Source organism: Dasypus novemcinctus, chromosome 3, assembly GCF_030445035.2.
Source record: "Dasypus novemcinctus isolate mDasNov1 chromosome 3, mDasNov1.1.hap2, whole genome shotgun sequence".
Taxonomy (NCBI): domain Eukaryota; kingdom Metazoa; phylum Chordata; class Mammalia; order Cingulata; family Dasypodidae; genus Dasypus; species Dasypus novemcinctus.
In genome coordinates, this window is record NC_080675.1 from 84,445,897 (window position 1) to 84,470,275 (window position 24,379).

Here is a 24,379-nt window from a genome sequence, read left to right on the forward strand (position 1 = left end):
AAAATAAGGCAACAAAGAAGTTTTTCCACATAAATTGACTCTTCCTTTTAAGAGAGACTTCTTTGTAGTATGTCATGCTGTTTGACAGTATTTTACCCACAGTAGAACTTCTTTCAAAACTGGAGACAATCCTCTCAAACTCTGCCACTGCTTAATCAACTAAGCTTTTGTAATATTCTAAATCCTTTGTCATTTCAACAACGTTCACAGCATTTTCAATAAAAGTAGATTCATTCCATCTCAACAAAGCACTTTCTTTATTCACTCATAAGAATTAGCTCTTCATTCCGTTAAAGTTTTATCATGATATTGCAGTAATTCAGTGACATTTTCAGGCTCCACTTCTAATTCTAGTTTTCTGGCTATTTCTGCCATGTCTACAGTTCCTTCCTCCACTGAAGTCTTGAACTCTGCAAAGTCATCCATGAGAGTTGGAATCCAACTTCTTCCAAACACCTGTTAATGTTACTATTTTGACTTCCTTCCATGAATTGCAAATGCTCTTAATGGTATTTAGAATGGTAAATCCTTCCCAGAAGGTTTTCAATGGACTTTCCCAGATCTATCGGAAGAATCACTTATAGCCTTACAAAATTTATTTCTTAAAAGAATAAGACTTGAAAGTTGAAATTATTCCTTGATCCATGATCTACAGAGTGGATGCTGTCTTAGTAGGCATGAAAACAACATTCATCTCATTGTACATCTCCCTTATAGCTCTTTAGTGACCAGGTGCATTGTCAATGAGCAGTAGTATTTTGAAAGGAATCTTTTTTTCTGAGCAGTAGGTTTCATCAGTGGAGTTAACGCATTCAGTTAACCATATTGTGAACAGATACTCTGTCATCTAGGCTTTGTTGTTCCATTTATAGAGTAGATTGACTGATTTTCTGTTTTAGTTTAATCAGAGTAGATTTAGCATAATTCTTAATAGTCCTAGGATTTTCAGAATGGTAAATTAGCATTGGCTTTGACTTATTAAGTCACCGGCTGTATTAGCCCCCAACAAGACAGCCAACCTGTCCTTTGAAGCTTTGATGCCAGGCATTGACTTCTCTCTAGCTATGACAGTCCCAGATGGCATCTTCTTCTTCCAATAGATGGCTATTTTGTATACAATGAAAACCTGTTCTTTAGTATAGCCACCATCATCAATTATTCTAGGTAGATCTTCTGGATACCTTGTTGCAACTTCTATATCAGCTCCTGCTGCTTCACTTTGCACTTTTATTTTACGGAGACAGCCTCTTTCCTAAAACCTTATGAACCAACCCCTGCTAACTTCAAACTTTTCTTTGGCAGCTTTCTCACTTCTCTCAGCTTCACCAAATTTGAGAAACATAGGACTTTGCTCTGGATTAGACTTTGGTTTAAGGGAATGTTGTGAGTGGCTTGACCTTCTATCCAGACCACTAAAACTTTCTATATTTCAATAATAAAGCTGGTTCATTTTCTAATCATTCATGTGTTCACTAGAGTAGGACTTTTAATTTCCTTCAAGAACTTCTCCCTTGCATTCACACTTGGCTAACTCTTTGGTGAAGAGGCCTAGCTTTTGGTCTGACTTTCGGCATGCATTTCTCACTAAGCTTAATCATTTCTAGGCTTTGATTCAAAATGAGAGATGTGTGGCTCTTCCTATCACCTCAATAGTTAGAGGCCATTGTAGGGCAATTAACTGACCTAATTCTAATACTGTTGTTTTTCATGGAATAGGGAGGCCCAAGGACAGGGAGAGACATTGTGGTATGGCCAGTCAGTGGAGCAGTCATAACACACACATTTTTCAATTAAGTTTGTTTTCTTATATGACTGTGCTTTGTGGCACCCCAAAACAATTACAATAGTAACATCTAAGATCACTGATCACAGATCATCATAACAGATAATAATGAAAAAGTTTGAAATATAGTGAAAATTACCAAAGTGTGACACAGAGACATGAAGTGAGCACATGCTTTTAGAAAAAATGGTGTCAACAGACTCGCTCAGTTCGATGCAGGGTTGCCACAAACTTTCAATTGTAAAAAATGCAGGATCTGTGAAGTGCAATAAAATGAAGTATGCCTGTACACATAAGGCCAAACAGAAATACATAATAATCAAATTGCTGAAAACCAAAGATAATGAATAAAGGCAAAATAAGGACATTTTCGTATAAAAGAAAATAAAGAGAACCCATTGCTAGCATACCTGCACTACAATAAGTGCTAAAAGTTCTTCAAGCTGAACGGAATAACAACAGATGGCAACGAGAATCTATTAAAAGTTAGGATGATGAGCACTGGAAATTGTACATATCTGTGTAAATGCAAAAGATTTGTTTCTTTAGAATACATATGTTTAAATATGTATGAATTGTAAAATATATGACAATCACTATATAAATGCTGGGGGAATTGGTCTATATGACTGCAAGGTTTATACATTTAAGGCAAGGTGGCACAATAGTAACTCTAACTAGACTATGAAGAGGTAAGGATGTATGTATTGTGATCTCCAGAGCAATTGCTAATATAATGAGCAGAAATATAGCTAAAAAATATATGTGGATGAATTAAAATGCAATTCTAAACAGTGTTAAAATAACCCATAAGGCAGGAAAGGAGGAAACCCAAACAGGAGACAATCAATAAGCCATTAGTATAATGATAAACCTAAGTTCAATCATATCAATAATTACATTAAGTCCAAATAAAAGGCAGAGGTTGCTAGAAAGGTTATAAAAAGCAAGATCCAATTATATGATGTCTACAAGAAGTCTACTTTAAATATAAATTCATAGATAAGTTGATAGTAAACAAATGCAAGAAATTATAATATGCAAAAAGCATAAGGTGGCTAGAGTGGATATATTAAAATCAGATTGGGAAGAGGACTTGGCCCAATGGATAGGGCGTCTGCCTACCACATGGGAAGTCCATGGTTCAAACCCTGGGCCTCCCTGACTTGTGTGGAGATGGCCCATGAGCAGTGCTAATGTGCAAGGAGCGCATGCCATGCAGAGGTGTCCCCCGCGTAGGGAAGCCCCATGCGCAAGGAGTGTGCCCCATAAGGAGAGCCACCCAGTGCAAAAGAAAGTGCAGCATGCCCAAGAATGGCGCCGCACACACGCAGAGCTGACACAACAAGATGACACAACAAAAAGAAACACAGATTCCTGGTGCTGCTGATAAGGATAGAAGTGGTCACAGAAAACACACAGCGAATGGACAGAGAGAGCAGACAACTGGGGAGGGGGGAGGGGGGAAATAAAAGAAAATAAATCTTAAAAAAAATCAGATTAAGTAGACATTAAGACCCGTTATATAGAGTAATACTGCATAATGATAAAAAGGTCAATTCATCAGGAAACTGTAATAATCATAAATGTATATGCACCTAATAACATAGCTTCAAAATACATTAAGCAAAATATGGAAATTATATAAAGTATATCCTTTGACCATAAGGGTATTATTAGAAATCAGTAAGAATAAGAGATCTAGAAAACTTTCAAATACTTGAAAATAACATACCTCTAAATAATACATGTATCAAATGGTAAATCACAAAGTAAATTCAAAGAGATTTCAAACTGAATGGTAATAAAAACATAAGGTATAAAGATGTGTGGAATGCAACTAAAGCAGTACTTGGCAGGAATTTTAATTTTATGGCTTTAAATGCTAATTTTAGAAAAGACCCAAAGGTAATGACTTAAGATTACAAGTTAAAAAGCTAGAAAAAGAGGAGCAAAGTAAACTTAAAATAATCAGAAAGAGAAAATAATAGAGTAAAACTCAAGAATAAAATAATTGAGAAAATTAAAGATCAACAAAATTGAGAATCCCCTAAGCTAACCTAACCAAGAAAATAGCATAAATTATTAATATGAAGAATGTAAAAAGAGATGATCATTTCAGTTCCTACAGCCATTGAATAGATAGCAGGGAAATGTTATAAAGAACTTTATGCCAAAGAATTGATGATTTAGATGATGAAAAATTCAATTTATTGAAATGAATAAAAGGTAAAATTAGAAAAGAAATTCAATTTGTTATGAAAATTTTTCCTGTTAAGATAAAAACTCAAGGTCCAGATGATTTCACTGGTGGATTCAATCAGGCATTTAAATTAGAAATAACACCAAATTTACACAAACCTTTTAGGAAAATGGAGGAGGAAACACTTGTTGTGGCAGTTTGATATTATTTAGGAGTTCCAAAAAGAGATATTATATTTTTAAACTGGTCTATTCCTCTGGGGGTGATACCCCTTTGATTGTATTAAATCCAGAGGTTTCATTTTTACTTCATTAAAACAAGATTAGGGCATGCAGGGTTGAGTCCCTGCTCCATTGATGGGCTATATAAATGGAAGCTCAATCAAGAACATGGAAGCAGATACAGAGAGAAGAACACAGAGGAAGAGAGACAGTTCCACAGACATGGCAGAGGCCCAGGAAAAAAGCTGAGCCCAACAGTTTGCTGATGAAAAGCTCTGAGAGACTAGTCTTATACCAGCCACAGCTGAGATCAGAAGAAGCTGGGACCATGGAGAGGAAGAAGGAAGGCTGAACTCTTGCAGACATTGCCTGCCATTTTGCTTCAACACCTAGCATATGACTTTGGGTGAGAAAGTACCTTGAGTTGGACTCTCTAGGGCATTGTGACTTTAAGCTTGTACCCCAAATAAATACCCTTCATAAAAGCCAACAGATTTCTGGTGCTTTGCATCAGCACCCCTTCTGGTTGACTAATACACTTGCCAAATAGTGTTATGAAGTAAACATAAACTTCATACTAAAATGTAAATAAAAGAAAACTACAAACAAAAATTCCTCATGAACAGAGTTGAAAAAATCCTTAACAACAGAATGACCAAGTGGGGATATTCCCAGGAATTTAGGGTTAGTTTAACATTAAAAACCATTTAATGTAATTAATTGAATTAAAAGAAGGGAAAAAAAACCATGTAACCAATTTAACAGATGCAGAAAAAGTGTTTGACAAAATTCAGGATCTATGATAAAAGCTCTCAGCAAACTATGGACAGACGAGAACTTCCTCAACCTGATAAAGAGTATCTCCAAAAGCTTACAGCTATAATTATACTTAATGGTGATATAGTGAGCATATTCTTAAGATTAAGGATAAGGCAAGAATGCCATCTTACCACTCATATCGATATTGTACTTGAGGACCTGATTATTGCAAGGAGACCAAAATATAAAGAAATAAAGCATAAAGACTTGAAGGAAATGTAAAATTGTTTCTATTTGTAGATGAGTTGAATATTAATGTAAGAAATCATAAGGAATCTACAAAATGGCTACTAGAACCAAATGAATTTAATTTAGCAAGGCAGAAAAATATAAAATTTATAAAAACCAATTGTGTTTTTATATCTAATAGTAAACAGGAAAATGGAATTTAAAAAATCTATTTACAATTGTCAAAAATTGTAAAATACTTAGGAATAAAACATTGAAAGAAGTAAAAGACTTCTACCCTGAAAACTACTATCAAGAATTATGGAAGAATAGATTTTACCCTATCTGTAAGATAAATTGGCCAGCTGCAGTTTCATGGATGCTGGCAGAAAAGTTATGGATCTGAAACAAAGAACTTTATTACTCACAGTAATAGCAATAGTACCAGTTCTCTGGGCCCCAATTTCCACAGCGCAACAAGAGGGCAAGGTGTTGCCTGCATACATACAGGGTTGAATCACAGGAGAGGAATCCTGAGCTCATGAAACCTAAATTTTTTATAATGGGTAGTAAGATCGTTTCTAATTAAGTTCTATTAAATAGAACTTTCCATCAAAAACGTGAAGAAAATGAACAGGTAAGCCAGAAACTTAGAGAAAATATTTGTAAAACATGTACAGTCAGTTCTCATTACTCTCAGATTCTGTATCTGCAAATTTGCCTACTTGCTAAAATTTATTTGTAACCCCCAAAATCATTATTTCCAACGATTTTGTGGTCATTCGTCGATACGCATATAATGGTGAAAAATTAAAGTCACCCACTGTGTATTCTCCCAGATGAGGTCAAGAAGGCAATGTTCTCTCGGTTCAACGCTCCAACTGTAAACAAGTGCCCTTTCATGGCATATTTAGTGCCACAATTTTTTGCATTTTAGTGCATTTTGTTTCTGACTTCACTGTTTAAAATGGTACCCAAGCATAATGCTGATGTGTTGTCTGGTGTTCTCAAATGCAAGTAAAGCTGTGATGTTTCTTACAGAGAAAATAATGTGTTAGGTAGGCTTCACTCAGGCTTAAGTTATAGTGCTGTTGGCAGTATGTTAATAAACCAGCCCTTATTAATGAGCTCCAATTACCTGCTCTCCCCTATATAATTATCATTAAACTTGCTTAAATTTATGTTTAGAGGAGTTTTGCTTCAAGTATTGCTTTAAAATGTTCTGGAGGCAATGATACTATTTCTAGGTGGAGTTAAATGAGGGGAGTCTCTAAAGAGCTTGTGAAACAAAGAACTTCCAGGAAATCGATGGAGGAAGCAAAAGATAAAAAGTGTCTTTATACAGAAACATACATAAAACACAGTTGTATCGATTGCTTGGATGAAATGTGACCAAAGGCTCACAAGAACCTAATCCTGTATTTCCCTAGGGGCAATAGTTCAGTATTTGCTAATTCACTGTTTACAGAGACTTTATAGAACATAACTGCCATGAATAATGCAAACTGACTGCATCTCACAAAGGACTGGTATCTAGGATGCATAAAGAACTTCTTATGGCTCAACCAAAAAAGCAAACCAACCTGATTAAAAAATAGATAAAAGATTTGATCAGACATGTCACAAAAGAAAACATATAAATGGCCAATAAGAACATGAAAAAGGGATCAATGTTATTAGTCATTAAATAAATGAAAATTAAAACCATGATGAGATAGCATCACATATCTACCAGAATGGCTAAAATTGAAAAGACTGAAATCAAATGTTGGCAAGGATATGAAATAACCAGAACTTTCATACATTGTGGTGGGAGTATGAAAAATAAAAATCTTTTTGGAATAATATCTCACAGTTTCTTATAAAACAAAACCCGCTTACCCGATGATGGATGATCTAGCAGTTCCATTCTTAGGAATTTATCAAAGAGAAATGAAATATATAAATCCAAAAAGACTTGTACAAGAATGTTTTTAGCAACCTTATTCATAACAGCCAAACACTGGAAACAGTGTGAGTCTACATCAGTAGAAATGACAAACTGTATTATCAATTAGCTTCATACAATGGTTGGAACACTATAAGGAGTGAAGTGATAACTGCAACAACATGGATAAATCTCAAAAAATTTATGCTGAGTTAACGAAGTCTTACATAAAAGGGTACATAATACACGGAACCTTTTATATTAAGTTCCAGAACAGGTAAAACTAATTTATGGTAGAAAATATAGAGAGAGTAGGCAAGAATTGACTGGAAAAGGCCATGATTGAACTTTCTGGAGTGATAGTGTGGTGGTTTGGAGCTATGTACCCCAGAAAAGTGTTCTTAAACTTAATCCTTTCTTACGAACGTGGACTTTAGTTAAGCAGTGGCCCAATGAATCCAGTTGGGGTTTAATCCAGATTACTGGAGTCCTTTATAAACAGAGTGAACATCAGACACAAAAGCTACAAAGGGCACAGTCAGAAGATGAAAGTCAGCAGAACCCAGAAGAGAAGGGTAAGGCCAGGAGCAGCCACCATGTGCAAGGGCAAGGATCACTGGCAGCCACCCCATAATGCCAGTCATCAGAAGAAAGCATCGCCTTGATGATGCCTTGATTTAGACTGTTCCAAGAGTAAAAACTGCGAGCCAATAAATTCCCAATGTTGAAGCCAATCCATTGCATGGTATTTGTTTCATCAACGAGGAAATTAAAACAGATGGTGGTGTTTTTTTGATAGGAGTTTGGGTTATGTAGGGCTAAACAGCTGACAAAACTCGAGAATTTACACTTAAGATTTATGTATTTCATTTTTGCAAATTTTACTTTTCAAGGGGGGAAAAACAATAAACTTTAGGTAATGATACTGATGCTGAAGAGTACTGTGAAAATAATAACGAGTTAAATTGGTGGATAAATTGAGGAACATACAGAGAGATATCTTATAAAGTATATAGTAAAATGCTAATAGGGAGTGTACTGGTGCCCATTGTAATTTCTCTTCAACTTCTCTATATGAAATTCTCATAAAATACTGGGAAGAAAACCAAATAAAGATCATCTTAATAAAAGATCATAATTTATAACATTATGATATGAATGCAGCACTCTTTCAGAAAAAGATCGGAAGCAGCTAAAAATTAAGTACAGATATCACTGGGACACTAAATTAAGCTTAAACATATAAAAACTATGTAGTGGGGGTAAGGAAGTGGTGGTGGAAAACCAAGACCAGGAACAGTTGCTAGAAGTGAGTACCAGATGCTGTTATGATTTTTGTGGCAGCCAAGGCCAAGGTGGGTGGACAGTACTGATCAGGCTACTGAGCATCCCAGTTAGTCAAAACTTAAGAAACCTAAGGTCAGTATAATTATTTGATTCACCAAATGCAATGAATGTCTCATGATGATGGAGGAGACTGTTGCTATGGGGGAAGGAGTGGGGTGAGGGGAGTGAGGGGTATATGGGGACCTCATATTTTTTGAATGTAATATTAAAAAAATAAAGACAAAAAATATATAATTATTTGAGAACATTAACAGGAACAATACTAAAACACTATATAAATACATATTTTTTCTCTTTGTATAACTTGGATATGCTGTCTAACTTTTGAGGTGAATGTAATTACATTGTATCAAATGAACACCACTATCCCAATAAAGTTACTTAATTTCTCAGGCCCAATATATATACGATGTGAGTGACAAAGTAAAAAAATGTGGAAACTTATACATAAGGAAATGCTGAAATGACTTCTGTTTGTGCAATGCAGCAGTAAAATACTCCAATTTCAAGTGTTTTGAATGTATATTTTCATAAAGATTTGAGATAATGGAATATTACTTATCAGAGTTTTCTTTATGGTTGTTCACAACAAAACTTTATGTTCTTACAGCAGTCTGGATTTTGGTTTCAGCTGGTTCAGAATATAGCTATTCTTTTTAGCAATATCTGCAGCAACTTGTGATATGTTAACACAAACAAACTTTACCTGCTTTATGAACTGTGTAGCATTAAAAAGCTCACTGCAGCCATATAAAATGTGTTTGCCTTGTTTCCCCTGTAAAAAAAAATTAGAGACAGAATTCAGATACAAGAGAGTAACAAGTAATATTTTCAATATTCTCCCAAAGAGAGAACTTTTTGTTTAATCTTAAAGGGTTTATTTTGGGAGGGAGGTGGGAGTTGATATTGGTGTACACATGCCTATCCTAAAGTTGCAGGAAATGAGGACTAAAGTAATGAAATGAGCATAGTCTATTTCTTAAAAAACTGTATTATGGCATACTGTTGATGCTATTTCCTATTACACTGAAGATATAAGGAATCTCATGACTGTCACATTTCACAGGAGCAAAAATCATACAATCTCAGGTCAACGTTCTTTTAACATAGGATCTATATAGCTTAAAGAAAACATTCTTAGAGTTTTGTTATGCTGGAAGTATAAGGATATGGTACCAGAGCATGGATTATCATTTCAGTCTCACTTGTGTAACACAGTATTTATGTTAATATTTCCAATTCCATTTTGTAACTCATTAATTTATGCCTGATTTTTCCATAATGTTAGAGCCCCATCACAACAGTCAGAACTTCACTGAAGAATTTTGGTAAGTCCTTAAATGCTGAAATTCTTCTATGTACTGTAAAGTTTAGGGAAAGCTCATAAGATTTCTTTTGTAATGTAAATAGTCTATTCCATAACAGAGTGAATGATTTGATAATTCATAAAGGAACCAAAAAATGATGGCTTGAAACAAGAGGACATTTCTCTGTGAGGTTTAAACTGAATAAAATCATTGGCTGAATAAATGCCCTAGCTAGCCATCTCTGAGAACAAATAAAACAAGAGCCATGCCTTACTGACAGTTTTTAAAAAATCACATGGTTCAGTCCTGTAATTAGTATATCCCGGTGTTAGGATCCAAGAGATCAAGGGCAACTTGTACTAGTTTGCCAGCACTGTTTATAGAAAATGTACAGATGATAATTTGCACCTAGTCTTGGTTATATTCTCTTGGATTCTGCTATTGAACCTGGTCATGCAGCCTGGAGCTACTATGTAAACAGAGGGTATAAAAGACCTCTCTTTGGTCAAGACAGGGGCTAGGACCAAGGTATATTGCATTTATCTTGATGGTTCACAATCTGATGAAGCATGTACTGTGTAGCTAAGATAGAATCCTGGGAGCTGTGACTGATAGTATTGGGCCACTCTAATGTTTCCTTGTCCTTTCATTCTCTTACTGTACCATAACTCTACTTTTACTAGTCTTTCAACAGTATACCTTCTGCAATCTTGAGTCCTTTAAATTATCAGCCTGTGTGATTAACTGCTGCATTCATATACCTTTCAAGTAGGGTATTTTAAGCAAAATTAAGCTATTGATTATAAAATGTCACTCTAGCAATAGCTAATCCTGTTGTCCCTACATTTTAAATAGCATTTTTGCTCTTCAAGTTATTCCCCTTCCTTCATTATCAGCCTGCTTAGTTGTCAGCTTTGAAAAGCATCCCACTTCTAATTTTCTATATCTAAGTTCCTGTTTCCTGAACAAGTTTGTTAAAAGTATGTTTCTGATTTAAGTCAATAGGATGTGAAAAAAGTATACTTTATTCCGATAAATGAGTTATGTAAATCATTTCACAAAGGGAAACTTTTTTGGGAAGAGTAGCTAATTATGGAATCTAAATGTTTAAAGTCCATATAGACAGATAACTGCAAAGTATATTACACCAATAAGGTTAATTATTTTTCAGATCAGGTACAGATTAGGCTGGAAATGAATGTAATAGGGATAGGAAAAACAATGAACATATGGGCATTTTCCCCCATATACAGTATTTTAAAAATTACTGTTTAAAAAATGGGTTATGATCTCTAATTGCAGGACCAATCATCATAATCACTCCCTTACCCCTCTTTTGCTTCTTTGCTTCTTTGTCCTAACTTGGAAAAAAACACAAACCTGAGTTGAATGTTGTTGGAAATCATTTTGCTGAATTCTTCTTCTTTAATGAACACAAAGTTCAAGCAGAATCACGGGCTGCTAGGAAATCATACTATACTTTTCCTAGTACATTTACTTGCTAACCCTCCTTGCTGACATATTTCATCTTCTCCTCTTTCCTGAAACCCCCAATCATTTCCTTCCTATCTATTAATAACTATAGCTGTTGCTTCTGCTTTCTACCTCACTGAGAAAACTAAAAAAGCAAAAGCAAAAAGAAAGAAAGAAAGAAAAAAAAGGATCAGGATAGCCACCAGAGAATGCTGGTTTTCTAAAGTCAGAATTGTGAGACCATCAAATGACAGAAGTAAAAAAATATACCTTTATGTAGTCAATGAGGTTTTGATATTCAATATAATTGCCTCCACCCACCACAAAAACAATTGCCTAAAAACACAAACAGAAAAAACAAGCAAACAGGTTAAGTTGAATGAAATAATTATATTAAAACAGTATTTTAAATTTTAGTCAACAGGGTTTTTAGTCCGGAACCAATTCTAAGTGTCTGATGCTACTTTCTTAAGAAATCTGTTTCAAAAAAGGCTATAAATTAAAAAATTTCTAATCACTATTGAATTGTGAAAAGAATCAGAAGTTTTTTGGAAATAATTCAAAGGAATATAACTATATTCTTCAATTAAGTAAGAGTAAATAAATCTAAAGGGCTTTCTCTAAAGGGCATTTCTGAATTTGAGATTATTTTGTAGGTAGGAAAAATAGAAAACCTAGCATTTATAAAATTTCCAACAGATGCAATTTATTATATTTATTTTTACTGGTAAGCTTCTTTGTATTTCTAATGAAAACATACTCATGCCATCTTGAGAAAGTTTGGAATTCAATTTTATAAAAGTTTCATACATGTAAAACTCTTACCACAATCTTAAAGACTTCTTTTGCTATGAATTATTTAATTTTATTTCAGTTATTTTTAAACTTAAGATATTGTAAGCATAAGCAGTTTTAGAAATTAAGAAAATATAGTTGCTAAGAATAAAAATGTTCTGTGCATAGAAATGTAGTCATTAAAATTAACATGCACTTTCATAATAAAACCATGTTTAGGACAGAGATATTCCTCAAAACTGCTTGGTCACCTTTTCATCTTTCTTATGTAGGGCTGGAGAATTTTTTATATGGAGCATACCTCTTGGAATGGGTTTTTGTTCCTTGGAACTGAGCTGTAACAAAGAAAAAGTATACTAAAAGTTTTACCCATGATTTTCTTGTAGATAGAATAGAAATGGGAAATGCATGCACACACACACACACACACATGCACACATACAGATAGGTATTTACAATTCTTCTTTCACCTTCTTAGGACAATGGGTCCTTTTGATTTGCTAAGCCATGTAGTGAATTGGAATGCAGAAGAAGCCAGAAAAGGTAGATGTTTTAATGTCTAAAAGAAAATGGGGCAACCTACTGATTTTAAAATAGAATTCTAGAAAATAAAGAGGGAAAATGAAAGACTGAGCAGTAGCTCTCATGAGGAGTAGAACGCTGGGTAAAAGGTGAGCTGATAAAGCTTATAGTGCATATGGTAAATTATGTAAATTTTTACCACACTTAAAACAGTATTATATATATTTTTGGGTACCTATATTTATAAAAAAAATCTATAAACACCTGTATGGGAAGGACAACAACAACTCAGGAAGGAAGATAGGAAGGGGAAGGGGGATCTGCATTTTGCTGTAGCTTGTTATTTATTATATAGTTGTATATCATTATATATTAATATTATATACTACATGAATTAGTAACATATTTTAAAAATATATTTATTATATATAACTTAAAAATACCTTCTCAGTATTCAAGATATCTTGAATAAAGGCCTTTTCCCCCAAGTTTGAGTCTAATTTATATTTGTATGGTAATACAGGTTGCACAGTATGACTTAAAAGGACAACTGGATATTCCTCAAGTAATTTTTGAAAATTCCAGTGAAGAGGAGAGAGCTATTATAACCTTCTTTAGTTATTCAGTGGCTGATTACACAGCTCTATCACCTCTTCTAATTTGTGCGGTCTACCTGAATATTTCATAGAAACGGTTAGAAGCTCATCTGATTGACATGCCTTATCAGTATTTAAACCCCTAGATTTTTCTGAGTTCCCTTGAGAGTAGATGTGGGATGAGGAGAGGGAGGAATTAAATAGCACAGTATTTCTAGTTACTAATAAGCAAGATTTAATTGTGATGAGCCAACTCAGAAGACTAAGTATGTTAAAAATGAAACTGAGCACATTTCTCTGTTATCAATGCTAATAATCCTATTATTATGCATAGGCTATATTTAAGATTAAAAGAGTTTCCCAGCAAGTTACTAAAAACCAAAATACTCATTAACCATATGAAAATGTAAGGAAGGAAAAAATGTAAGCTTGAAAATACAAAAAGGAAAAGATAAGAGTCATAATATCATGTCAAGAGAAAAGAGCAAAGAAAAGAGGAAAACAAAGATTAAATTACCTGAAATCTTCACTGACACCTATAATTAATTCTTTTAAAAATAACAGCTTTATTGAGATATAACTCACATACCACAAAATTTACTGGGTTTAAAGTGTATTGATAGAGCTGTACAATCATCACTATTGTCTAATTTCAGAACATTTTTTATCACCCTAAAAAGAAATCCCTAACTCAGCAGTTCACTCCCTATAATCTCCTTCTATATTCTTTGCCAAATTCCCTCGTCAACCTAGAGCTGTTATAGTGGTTTCTTTTGCAGTTTTGGTAGTAGTTCTGGAAGTTCAGAAAAAGAAAATAGTCTTCTAAGTTACCAAAACAATCTAATCGACTGCCTAGTGACTAGATGATTTTGTTCTGACTATCTACGAAGATGAGAAAGCTTGGGATAGAGCAAAGAAAAATTCTAAAGATCCCAAACATAAAGTATAGGCAGGGAACCAGCTTCATCTAAGTTCTAGTACAAGAGAGAATTATTTCAATGTTTTCTTCCCTTCTAATTTTGCCTATTCTTCTATTCTTCTTTATCCTGTAGGCTATTTTTCATACTACTACCAATTAAATCTTGAGAAAAATATCCATAATAAAGTAAACAAAAAATACCTTACCATACCATAAAATAGAGTTATTTATAGAATGTTTCATTGCCATAAAAGTTATTCCCAGCAATGGTTCCCAGGGTCTTGAACTTTATGGACCAGTTAAATAAACAAAAAGGAAACCAAAAAACAACTATGCCTCTGTAATTAATACCTAGAGTACAGGTTATTCTTCTAAGATAAGAGGAGGTCTGAGAAGGTGTACTGATGCTTAGTGTATGTAGATGCTTTAATTAACTTGACTGTAAAAGTGGGAAAATGGACAGAGTTGATGTTAACATACTATAGTGAGTAGAACTAATGCAGTTGGTTTATACCGGAATTGTGGCTGAAAAGGGTAGTCTAGGGATATAAAAGTCAATTGAAAGAAAGCAAGAGAATAATCTAGGGACTAAATAATATAGTGAACCCAGAGGTGGATGAGAATTGTGGTTAAAGTACAAATACAAGAATGTCCTTCTATGAGCTAGAACAAATGTATGTCATTATTGCAAGGTAATAAGAATGTGGAGAAGCAGGGGAAAAAGACAATTAATGTAACCTATGGACTATATTTAGCAGAATACTGTAATATTCTTGCATCAATGTCAAAGATGTACTGTTAATAATAGGGGAGTATGGAAAAACTATACCAAATGAATGCTACAGATCATAAAAAAAAATACATACGTTATCCAAATCCTCCTTGCCCCCACTTAGTTTATAATACCAGTAACATTTCATTAAAATAAAATAAGCCCCCAAATAGTTATATGTATTTTTGTTTGTATACCTTGGAAGGAGAAACATCAAAATGGTAAGTATAATTTTAGTAATTATCTCTGGGTACTGCAATTATTATAGTTTTCCATGCAGTCCAATTTTAAAAATGGGCATTTTTTTTTCCTAATAAAAAAATCAATTAAATTATTTTCACTCAGGGGAGGGGGTACAACAAACTACACAAGACAAAAGTTGCTTACCTGTCATTACCCCGCAGCATTTTGGGATCAAAATATCGGTAGTCATCAGTTTCCTATGTAAAAAAATAGAATTTTATCATGCCTATGGAATTTCTCCTTAGAAAGTTATACTTTGACTTTAGAGTATCTTATTTTAATGAATCAACTTTGTAAACTATATAAAAAACACCACCAATATTTATCGAGCACTTACCAGTATTCTAAGTGCTTTAAATGGGTCAACTAATTTATTCTCCATCATTTAATCTCCAAACAGTCCTATGAGATAGTTACTGTTATTCCCATTTTTCAGATGGGCAAGTTGTGATGCAGAGAGGTTATATAATTTCACTCAGGTCCCAGTAGGTAAAGGTGAGGAATCCCAAGATTTGAATCCAGGCTATCTTGTTTCAATGTCCATGCTCTTTAACATTATGCTATATTGTTTTTTTGAAAATATATCTGTTTTTTATAAGCCTGAAAATAGCCAATGTATGTAACTAAGTATTTTTGTTTTTAGGATTTTATATTATCTTTGTATGGCCATGATTTTACTGTGTGTACAGAACACCTAATATACCAAGTTCACAATATATCCAACTCCAAAGTTTTTTCCTATTTTAGTTGGGTAATTTTGTACATACACTGTATCTAATATAACACTGCCAGTAGACAGGACACCATCATCTAACATGCTAATATTTCTGCAGCGAAATATGTGAACATTAACATAAAGTAGGATAAATAAAACTATACAGAGCCTCAACTTGAGTTCAGGTCAGATTTTGCCACCAAATAAAAAGTTATAACAAGTATTTTAGTTCTCAGATTTTTGGATTTCAGAAGTTGTGGATAAAGTGTTGTGGACCTCTATGCTAAACTGGAAACTGTTAGCTTTTTGATATTAAAGGAGTTGGAAAGTACTGATGCTATTGTCTGATAACATAATCATTCCCCAATCTCTGCCTTCCTCTACTGCCATAGCCGGATCAGCCAAAGAAACTCATTCTTTACTGAACTGTAGATGGTATTACCCAAACCTGAACAATGACAAATACAATACACATTGTCACCATCTAATCCTGTAGCCAATGGTGGACACTGCTAAACAATCACAGCACTCTCAGTGAACCCCAATATAGTATCAGAATTCTTTAACACATGGCTCCAGAAACCACTACCAGCCAGACTTTGAAGGCAAAATGAAACCTGATATCTTGTCTTAATCCCTTTCTTTCAATTTATTTATGCCAAATCAAAAGAGAACACTTCATTAATAAATGTAAGTGATAGGAAGGTATGTAGAAATAGGTTATAGCATTTAAAAGCTGTTTCGATACATCAAGATTAGGTAGATCTACTTTAGTATACTGTGCTTATGTACATTGCTAACCTCTTCAAAGTCTATCCCCAGAAGAAGGCAGACAGCTGCCTTATTTCAGTAATAGAAGAAATTCTTTTGAGCAGAAAAATTTACTTTTTCTAATTAATTTTTAAAAATTGTCTGCAGCATCAATGCACATTTAGTTATAAAGTGAACAATCAATAGAACTGATAAATGAATTTTCATAACTTGGAGAAACATACTGATCTCACAATTCAGCCATCCATGTACTTATGACAGAACTGTGGAAGGGACTGTACATGTTGGAATGAGCACTAGGCAGGAATACAGGAATAGTAGGTTATACTTCTAATTTTGCAATGAAAAATAGTGTGACATCGCAAGGCACTTAATACCTCTTGGTTTTGCCTTCCATTGTTTCTTTCTTTCTTTTTTTTTTAAAGATTCATTTATTTATTTATTTGTCTCCCCTCCCCCCCCACCCCAGCTGTCTCTTCTCTGTGTCTACTTGCTGTGTCTTCTTTTGTCTGCTTGTGTTGTTGTCAGCAGCACGGGAATCTGTGTTTCTTTTTGTTGTGCCATCTTGCTGTGTCAGCTCTGTATATGTGTGGCACCATTCCTGGGCAGGCTGAACTTTCTTTCACGCTGGGCAGCTCTCCTTACGGGGCACACACCATGCGTGTGGGGCTCCCCTACGCAGGGACACCCCTGCGTGGCAGGGCACTCCTTGTGTGCATCAGCACTGCGCATGGGCCAGCACCGGTCAAGGAGGCCTGGGGTTTGAACTGCGGATCTCCCATGTGGTAGACGGACGCCCTAACCACTGGGCCAAGTCCGCTGCCTCCACTGTTTCTTTAAACTGTCCTGTTCTGGGGTTCCATGAAGGGCATTGTTCTTGCCCTAATCAATATATAGCAGAGTGATTAAAAATGTGGCCTTTGCTTAAAATCCCAACTCGTCATTTTAGCCATGTCTGTGGGTAAAAAGTTGACCTTATTGTGCCAGTTTCTTTATCTAAAAGTGAGAATTATAATAGAACTTTTTTTAGATGGTTCTAATTAAGATTAAATGAGATAATATATGAAAAATGTTTTGAACAGTACCTGGCACAAAGTACTCAATAAATATTACTTTCCTAATTATTACTGTCATTTTTCATTTCAACTTTAAAGATTACAAACAGCAAACAAAATATCCTAAAATTTTTTAACCCCTTGTGAATTTGACAACTGTCTTAATTTGTGCATTTATTTAAATTCTCAACCTTCTATTATTGTTTGAGATACTCTATATCAAAAGTTTACTGCCTGTTATGAAGCAGTATTCTCTAGGACAATAAGTCATAAATAAACACATTTTAATTTCTCTTCTTAGGATGTTTTATTTCACTATATCTGTATTTTCAAATGAGCAAATTTTAAAATTTGTTTTTGTAAACTCCCTTTAATGTAATTATAATTAAGTTTAAAAATTACAAAAAGGTAACAATGGTCTGAAGAGTCTGTTCTTACTCTCTTAAGCCTGGAATCCCAAGACTCACTGCCAAGTCTACAGTGATCCAGATCAACCCAAACTAGGATTTTAATGTACGTAGGATCACGTTGCCTTTCTTGATTCCAGACTCTTGTGATGTTAACCATCCTCCAGTTGTCATAGTAACAGGATAGTCTGTTTTATGGAACAGATTGTAATGATTTTTACATTCCTTTCTTGAATTGTAAACAGATAGTTTGGAAACTCATTCTTTTAAGTATATGCTAACAACTTTTACCCATTTGTCTACTCATCTGACAATTTTCCTCTTTCAATTTACTTTTTCATCCCAAAAGAATTTAGTGCCATCTGAACATACTTAAAAATTTCACTAAGCACTCCCCTCCTGATTTTATTTTCATAAAAATTAAATTGCTTTTGTGTTCTTTCTACTGTACCAACTGATACTCTTTAGGGTATATTTTACATTTAATTGTACACAAAGGAAACAGTCTGTGGCAGTTTGATATTACTTATGAATTCCAAAAAGAGATATAGATTGTAAACTGGTCTGTTCCTTTGGGGGTGATAACCCTTTGATTGTATTAGATTCAGCTGAGACATTTGATTAAATTATGTTAAGATTTGGACTTTGATTGAACCACGTCATTAGAGTGTGACTCAGTGTTGAGTCCCAGTCCCCTTGGTGGGCTGATAAAACAGACTCTTACACAGAAGCAGACACATAGAGAAGATACACAGAGGAACCTGCAGCCCCAGGAAGAGAGATGAGCCTGACAGTTTACAGTTGACCTTGTAAAGAGACAGGAGCAGCTGAGCCAGGAAAGAAATGAGCCCCAGATGAAGGAACAAACCCTATGCCAGCCTACATTTGAGATGAGAAGAAGAAAAGAGGGAGGCTTTTCTTGCAGACATTGCCCACCATCTTGCTTCAACATGTGGCAACAGACTTTGGGCAAGGAAGTACTTCTTATGGTACCCTGTGTTGGACTCTTTAGGGCCTCGTAACTGTAAGTTTCTTCCCTAAATAAATACCCTTTATAAAAGTCAACAGATGTCTGGTACTTTGCATCAGCACCCCTTTGGCTGACTAATAAAAGTCTATATTTAATGTAGATGAGAGTAGGTTAGAATGGTTGTAGCAGCTGAGAAAACCAATCCCCATTATCAGTGATAATGGCTAAAATTGATTCTTTTTCCCCTAGTATGTTCTGCTGTGATTAAGTTCACAAAAAACTGAATCTGATTTTATTGTCTCATACTAGCTAGTTTGATGTTCAAGAATTTAGAAGTACAGTATTATACGCTACTCACAGGGTTTGACTTCATCTCCATGAGATTGTCTAAAATTCGAGTGACAGGCAGATTCTGTTGATGAGATAAATGAGTATTATTTAAGTATTAGAAAAGTAACAAACCAAAGTTCTAATAACAAAACAACCTAATCATGCTCATTATATTTCCACTGACACCTAAAATTTAAATAAAAAATACAAATAAGCACACAAAGTATTCTATGGTTTTATAGTCTATATTTGCCTTTCAATTAAACATATTCTATGATTAAGTATTCTGTGAATGATAAATATGATGTCATAGATGTAAATACCATACCACCTGGCACTACTCAAGTTTCCATAGAAAGAAATATAATTCTAAATCAAAAGCTCTTTTTACTGTTAGGAGTATTTCGGTTTTAGGACAAATACATGCTTGTGATTTTTAAATTTTTTTTTATTTAAAAATTTTTTTTTTAATGAGCATTTTTTTTATTGTATAATTTTTTGAAGATACACAAAAAATGTTACATTAAAAATTTTAGGAGGTCCCCATATACCCCACTCCCCACATTCCCCACTCCTCCCACCTCAACAACCTCTTTCATTATTGTGGCACATTCATTGTATCTGGTGAATACATGTTGGAAGCACTGCTGCACCACATGGATAGTGGTTCACATTGTAGCGATTTTTAAAAAGGACTATAAAACTACTGACCACTGCTCACCAGTATTTATAATAAAGTAAACAATATATAGTTGGATAAAATTCGGATTACTATGAAGTTATTGTTTTTCCTGGCTTCTGCTGAACCAGTAACCCAAATACTGAAAAGACTGAGCCTACATGTAAGGAATGCATTGGGGGTAAAAAACCATGCAGGTCAATAGTTTAGATTATAAAATTCTATTTACCCATTTATGCCAACAGGTCCTCAACTGTAACAATCTAACCACTTGATTAGATTTCCATGAATCATGACCTTTTTTAGTCAATACAGCACAGGGATTTCAGCATTCCATAAAGAAATGGCTCTCTAGAAGGAACCTTTTAAATGCCCATTTAAATGCCCCATCCAAAACCTAACAACTCCCCCAATACTACTTCAAAACGAACATATCAAGTTTGATTTCTGTTAGAATATAGTTATCCTTTATATTAACAAACCATAAAACCAAGAACTAGATTAAATATAAAGCAATGTAAGCAATTACCGAGCTTCATCTTCTGGACAAGAATGTAAAGTTAGTCTCTCTTCATAAAAAGCAATTAAAATTTGAGGTCACTTCAGGTTAGCCTCATTTGCCAGCACCACGTTTGTCTCATCTGAATTTTCCCATTTTGTAAGAGACATTAATTATCTACTGCTGCCTGTGGCACCAAGTATGCATTCAGGATCAAGACCTCCAACAAAGCCTCTAGATTTGTCGGCAGCTTCTCTTCTTCTTTCATTAGGTGTCATCAGATTCACAGTCAGATAAAGATTTTCTTTTTGTACCACCATTTTCTTTATCAGTTTTTTGGAAATTAAGAAATACTTCAATTAACTCTGGGCAATCGAAACTTTTTTAGGCTTCCAAGTATTGTCAGCATCTGTAAATTCCTTCCACTTCAGGAAATACTCCACCTTCCCATTCACTACACGTTGATCCAGGACTTTTTCCATCACAAATTCTTCAGGCTCTGTCTCTTCAACTTTTTTACTCTTTCGATTTTGTTTTTCTCCCATTTTTTTCCAATGTAAGTTTTATTGGAGAGCATTTTTTATTGCAGCCTTAAAGAGCTATTATTTACCGCTTCTGAGCTGCTCTGGGTTCTAGGTCTGTAGCGTCTAGGTCTGTAGCGTGTAGGTTCTAGGCCCTGTGCGCCTCCAGCTCAAGCCACTTCCTTGATGCTTATTCCCCTCCGCCGCCTCCTACCGAGATGGCTCCCTTGTCTGTTTGCTGTTTTTTCTCACTGTCTGCTTGTTATTTTGTTGTGGTTTTTGCTCATTGTTTTTTTCCTTAGGAGGAACCTGGGACCGAACCTTGGACCTCTCATGTGGGAGGCAGTCATTCAACTGTTTGAGCCACATTCACTCCCCTCATTGCTTGATTTTTAGTACTAGTGATTGAAACCTTTGTTTTGACCAACTCAGAACTCCACTGTTATTTTTCATTTCCTTTCTGCTGCATGTAAGAGTTTTCTTTAAAAACACAACTTACAAAATTTGTGAAAATGTATGAGGTGAGATTAAATGACCTAACAGAGTTCTTTCATTTAAGTATATTCTTCTAAGCCAAAAAATACTTGTGCTCTTTCAAAAATGGGGAAATGGAAACACAAACAACTTTAACTGACCATTTTCATTTTGCCTGTAATATATCCCAAAGTTTCAATGACAAGGCTGCAGTCTCCTTAGAGCACAAATTCCACTTTCAACCCGAAATGTACAACACTGGTGTTGGCAGAAGACTGTCTATTGATATAGTTACATCCCTTGGAATACGAAATACTACTGTAACATTTCAATCTGATGATTTTTCTCATTATTTTGAACATCATAAGAAACACAGAGATTTTGACTGAGTACTATGCCCATTCAAAGAATATCTCTGGTATATTGCCTTGGCAGCCTCTAGCAAACTAAAACAGAAATTTGCACCAGGAGTGGGATGTTTTGATTGCAAATACCAAAAATGTTCTTTAAATGAGTAAGGGGTAGATTTTGGAAGAACTGTGAGATGCTTGACAGAAAAGGCCTAGATTGCGTTGAAGAGGATGTTGGTAGGGATATGGACTCTAAGAGTACTTCTGATGAAACCTTAGATGGAAATGATGAATGTGTCACTGCAAACTGGAAGAAAGGCAACCCTTGTTCTAAAATGGCAGAGAGGACTTCTGGGAAGATAGCGGACTACAAAGACATGGGACTCTCTCCTTTCCCAGAAAAATAGCTAGAGGACAGGCAGAAATGGCCTGGAAAAAAATGTTCTAGAGTTTAGGACACCAGAGGAATGCTGAGCACCATCCAGAAGAGAGAGGCACAAAGGAAAGAGGAAAGGAACCGTGACAGCAAAACTGTGAGTTAAAAACAGGAGCTGCATTAATAATATAATTTCTTCCATTGCTAGAGTCACAATAATTCTATAGTAGAATATCAGTAAGTCCACTCTAATCCATATTCTATTCCTTCATCCTGAGGACCCTGGGATGGTGATGTCCACTCAACCTCTAAATCGAGAGGGGGCTTAGATCCCACATGGCTGATGGATGGAATTCTCCTGCTTGCGCTGTAGACTCTTGGTTCCCTGGTGTGGTGGCTGACCATCCTCACCTCCCTGTTTGCTGACCTGGGTAAGTCCAATTAACAGGAGAGTAGGTGTTGCAACTCTGCTGAGGCTCAGCGCCCAGCTGGCACATAGAGATTCAAGTCTCCTGAGCATACATTAAATGCAATGAATGTACCAAACTAATGAAGTTGTCAATTTGGAAGGAGTGGGGGTGTGTGTGGGGAGTGGGGTACATGGGAATCTCATATTTTTTTAATGTAACATTTTATGTGATCTAAACTAGCAGCTGCTATTGCACCCTCGTCCATACTAGAGACACTTTTGAATACTCAGGACTCTGGTCCAGTGACTACACACAAAAGCGGGGCTCAGGAACCAACTCCAAGGTAAATGGGAAAGAGAGGGACATAGCCTAAGAGACTCAGCTTTTGGCCCACAAATTTTGTCTGCTGTGTCCCAGGAGCCCTTCTGGGCCGGGTAGGGCCGTGCCATTGTTTGCCTTGGGAGCCAGCTTGAGACTAAAGAGGTCTGGGAATAAAGAGATCCTATCCTCTCAATCTCCATCTCTACCAATGGGGACTGATTGTTGAGGACAAAGGGGAGTGGAATTATTTCCTACCTGGGAAAAAGGAGGCTGCCAGCGAAGACTGGAGAACTGTCCCTGGGAAAGTTTGAATTACAAGGCCCTTAGCCTCCAGGCAGGAACCTATATCACGATGATCCAGTCCTTGTTGCAGCAAACGTACTCCAACCAGGCACTGAACTGAGAGGTATGCCAAAGACTGCCACCTGCTGGCAGACCAAGGAAGTGCATGTGAGGAAATTAAAAGTAAAAAAGAGGCTTTTTTTGGCCTTTATACCCTTCCCACCCAAGGCCCTAGGAAGTGGGTCTGCAACCCATTACTGGGTCCAGAGCCATTTTGAGCAAATAAAAGGGAAAATCCTAAAGATCCAGGTAGAACCAAGAATCAAAGAACAGCAGTTAACATACAGCCTCCCAACACTAAATCCCTACAGAAGAAATAGAAATTGAGAGTCTGAGTAAACTCACCATCCTAATAAGATTCCTAGACGTCAGCAAAAGATTAAAAGCCATACTAAGAAAATGGATTACATGGCCCATGAAAAGGAATATATCAAAGGCCCAGAAAAGGCGCAGGATTGGAGACAACTGATCAATGAGATGTACGCAAATTTCCAAAATCAAATTAATGAGCTAAAGGACAATATGGCTAAAGAGATAAATGACATCAAGAAGATATCGGGCAAACACAAAGAAGAATCTGAAAACATGAATAGAAAAGTAACACAACTCATAGGAATGAAAGACATGATAGGTGAGATAAAAAACACATTAGATGCATAAATAGCAGACTTGAAATGATAGAAAAAAAGAATAAGTGCTACCAAAGATAGAACAACTGAAAATGAAGAGAGAGAAGAGAATGGAAAAAAATTGAGCAAGGGGCTCAGGGAGTTGAATGACAACACGAAACGCAACAACAAATGTGTCATGGGAATTTCAGAAGGAGAAGAGAAGGGAAAAGGGGCTGAAAGAGTATTTGAGGAACTAATAGCTGAAAATTTCCCAACTCTCATTAAAGAAATGAACTTACATGTCCAAGAAGCACAGCATAACTTATTCAGAATAAATCCTAACTGACCTACTCTAAGACATATTCTACTCAGAATTTCATATATCAATGACAAAGAAAATTCTGAGAGCAGCAAGGGAAAAGCAAACCATCACATACAAGGGACACGCAGGAA

At 35.4% G+C, this 24,379-nt stretch overlaps 1 protein-coding gene and 1 pseudogene across 3 annotated transcripts in view; both read right to left on the minus strand.

Annotated features, from left to right (window-relative positions):
- Window positions 1-24,379, minus strand: part of SCFD1 (sec1 family domain containing 1) — a 135,342-nt gene that overhangs the window by 3,422 nt on the left and 107,541 nt on the right. For 2 of the 3 annotated variants that reach the window (XM_058293621.2, XM_058293622.2), the window contains exons 20-24: window positions 19,372-19,425; window positions 15,240-15,292; window positions 12,345-12,378; window positions 11,519-11,584; window positions 9,175-9,243 (exon numbers count right to left, since the gene is read on the minus strand). In XM_058293621.2, coding sequence (XP_058149604.1) covers window positions 9,175-9,243; window positions 11,519-11,584; window positions 12,345-12,378; window positions 15,240-15,292; window positions 19,372-19,425 — 276 coding nt within the window. The remainder of the gene's footprint in view (window positions 1-9,174; window positions 9,244-11,518; window positions 11,585-12,344; window positions 12,379-15,239; window positions 15,293-19,371; window positions 19,426-24,379) is intronic. The other variant, XM_071213999.1, reaches the window with a different exon arrangement.
- Window positions 20,330-21,801, minus strand: LOC101441086 (chromobox protein homolog 3 pseudogene; annotated as a pseudogene).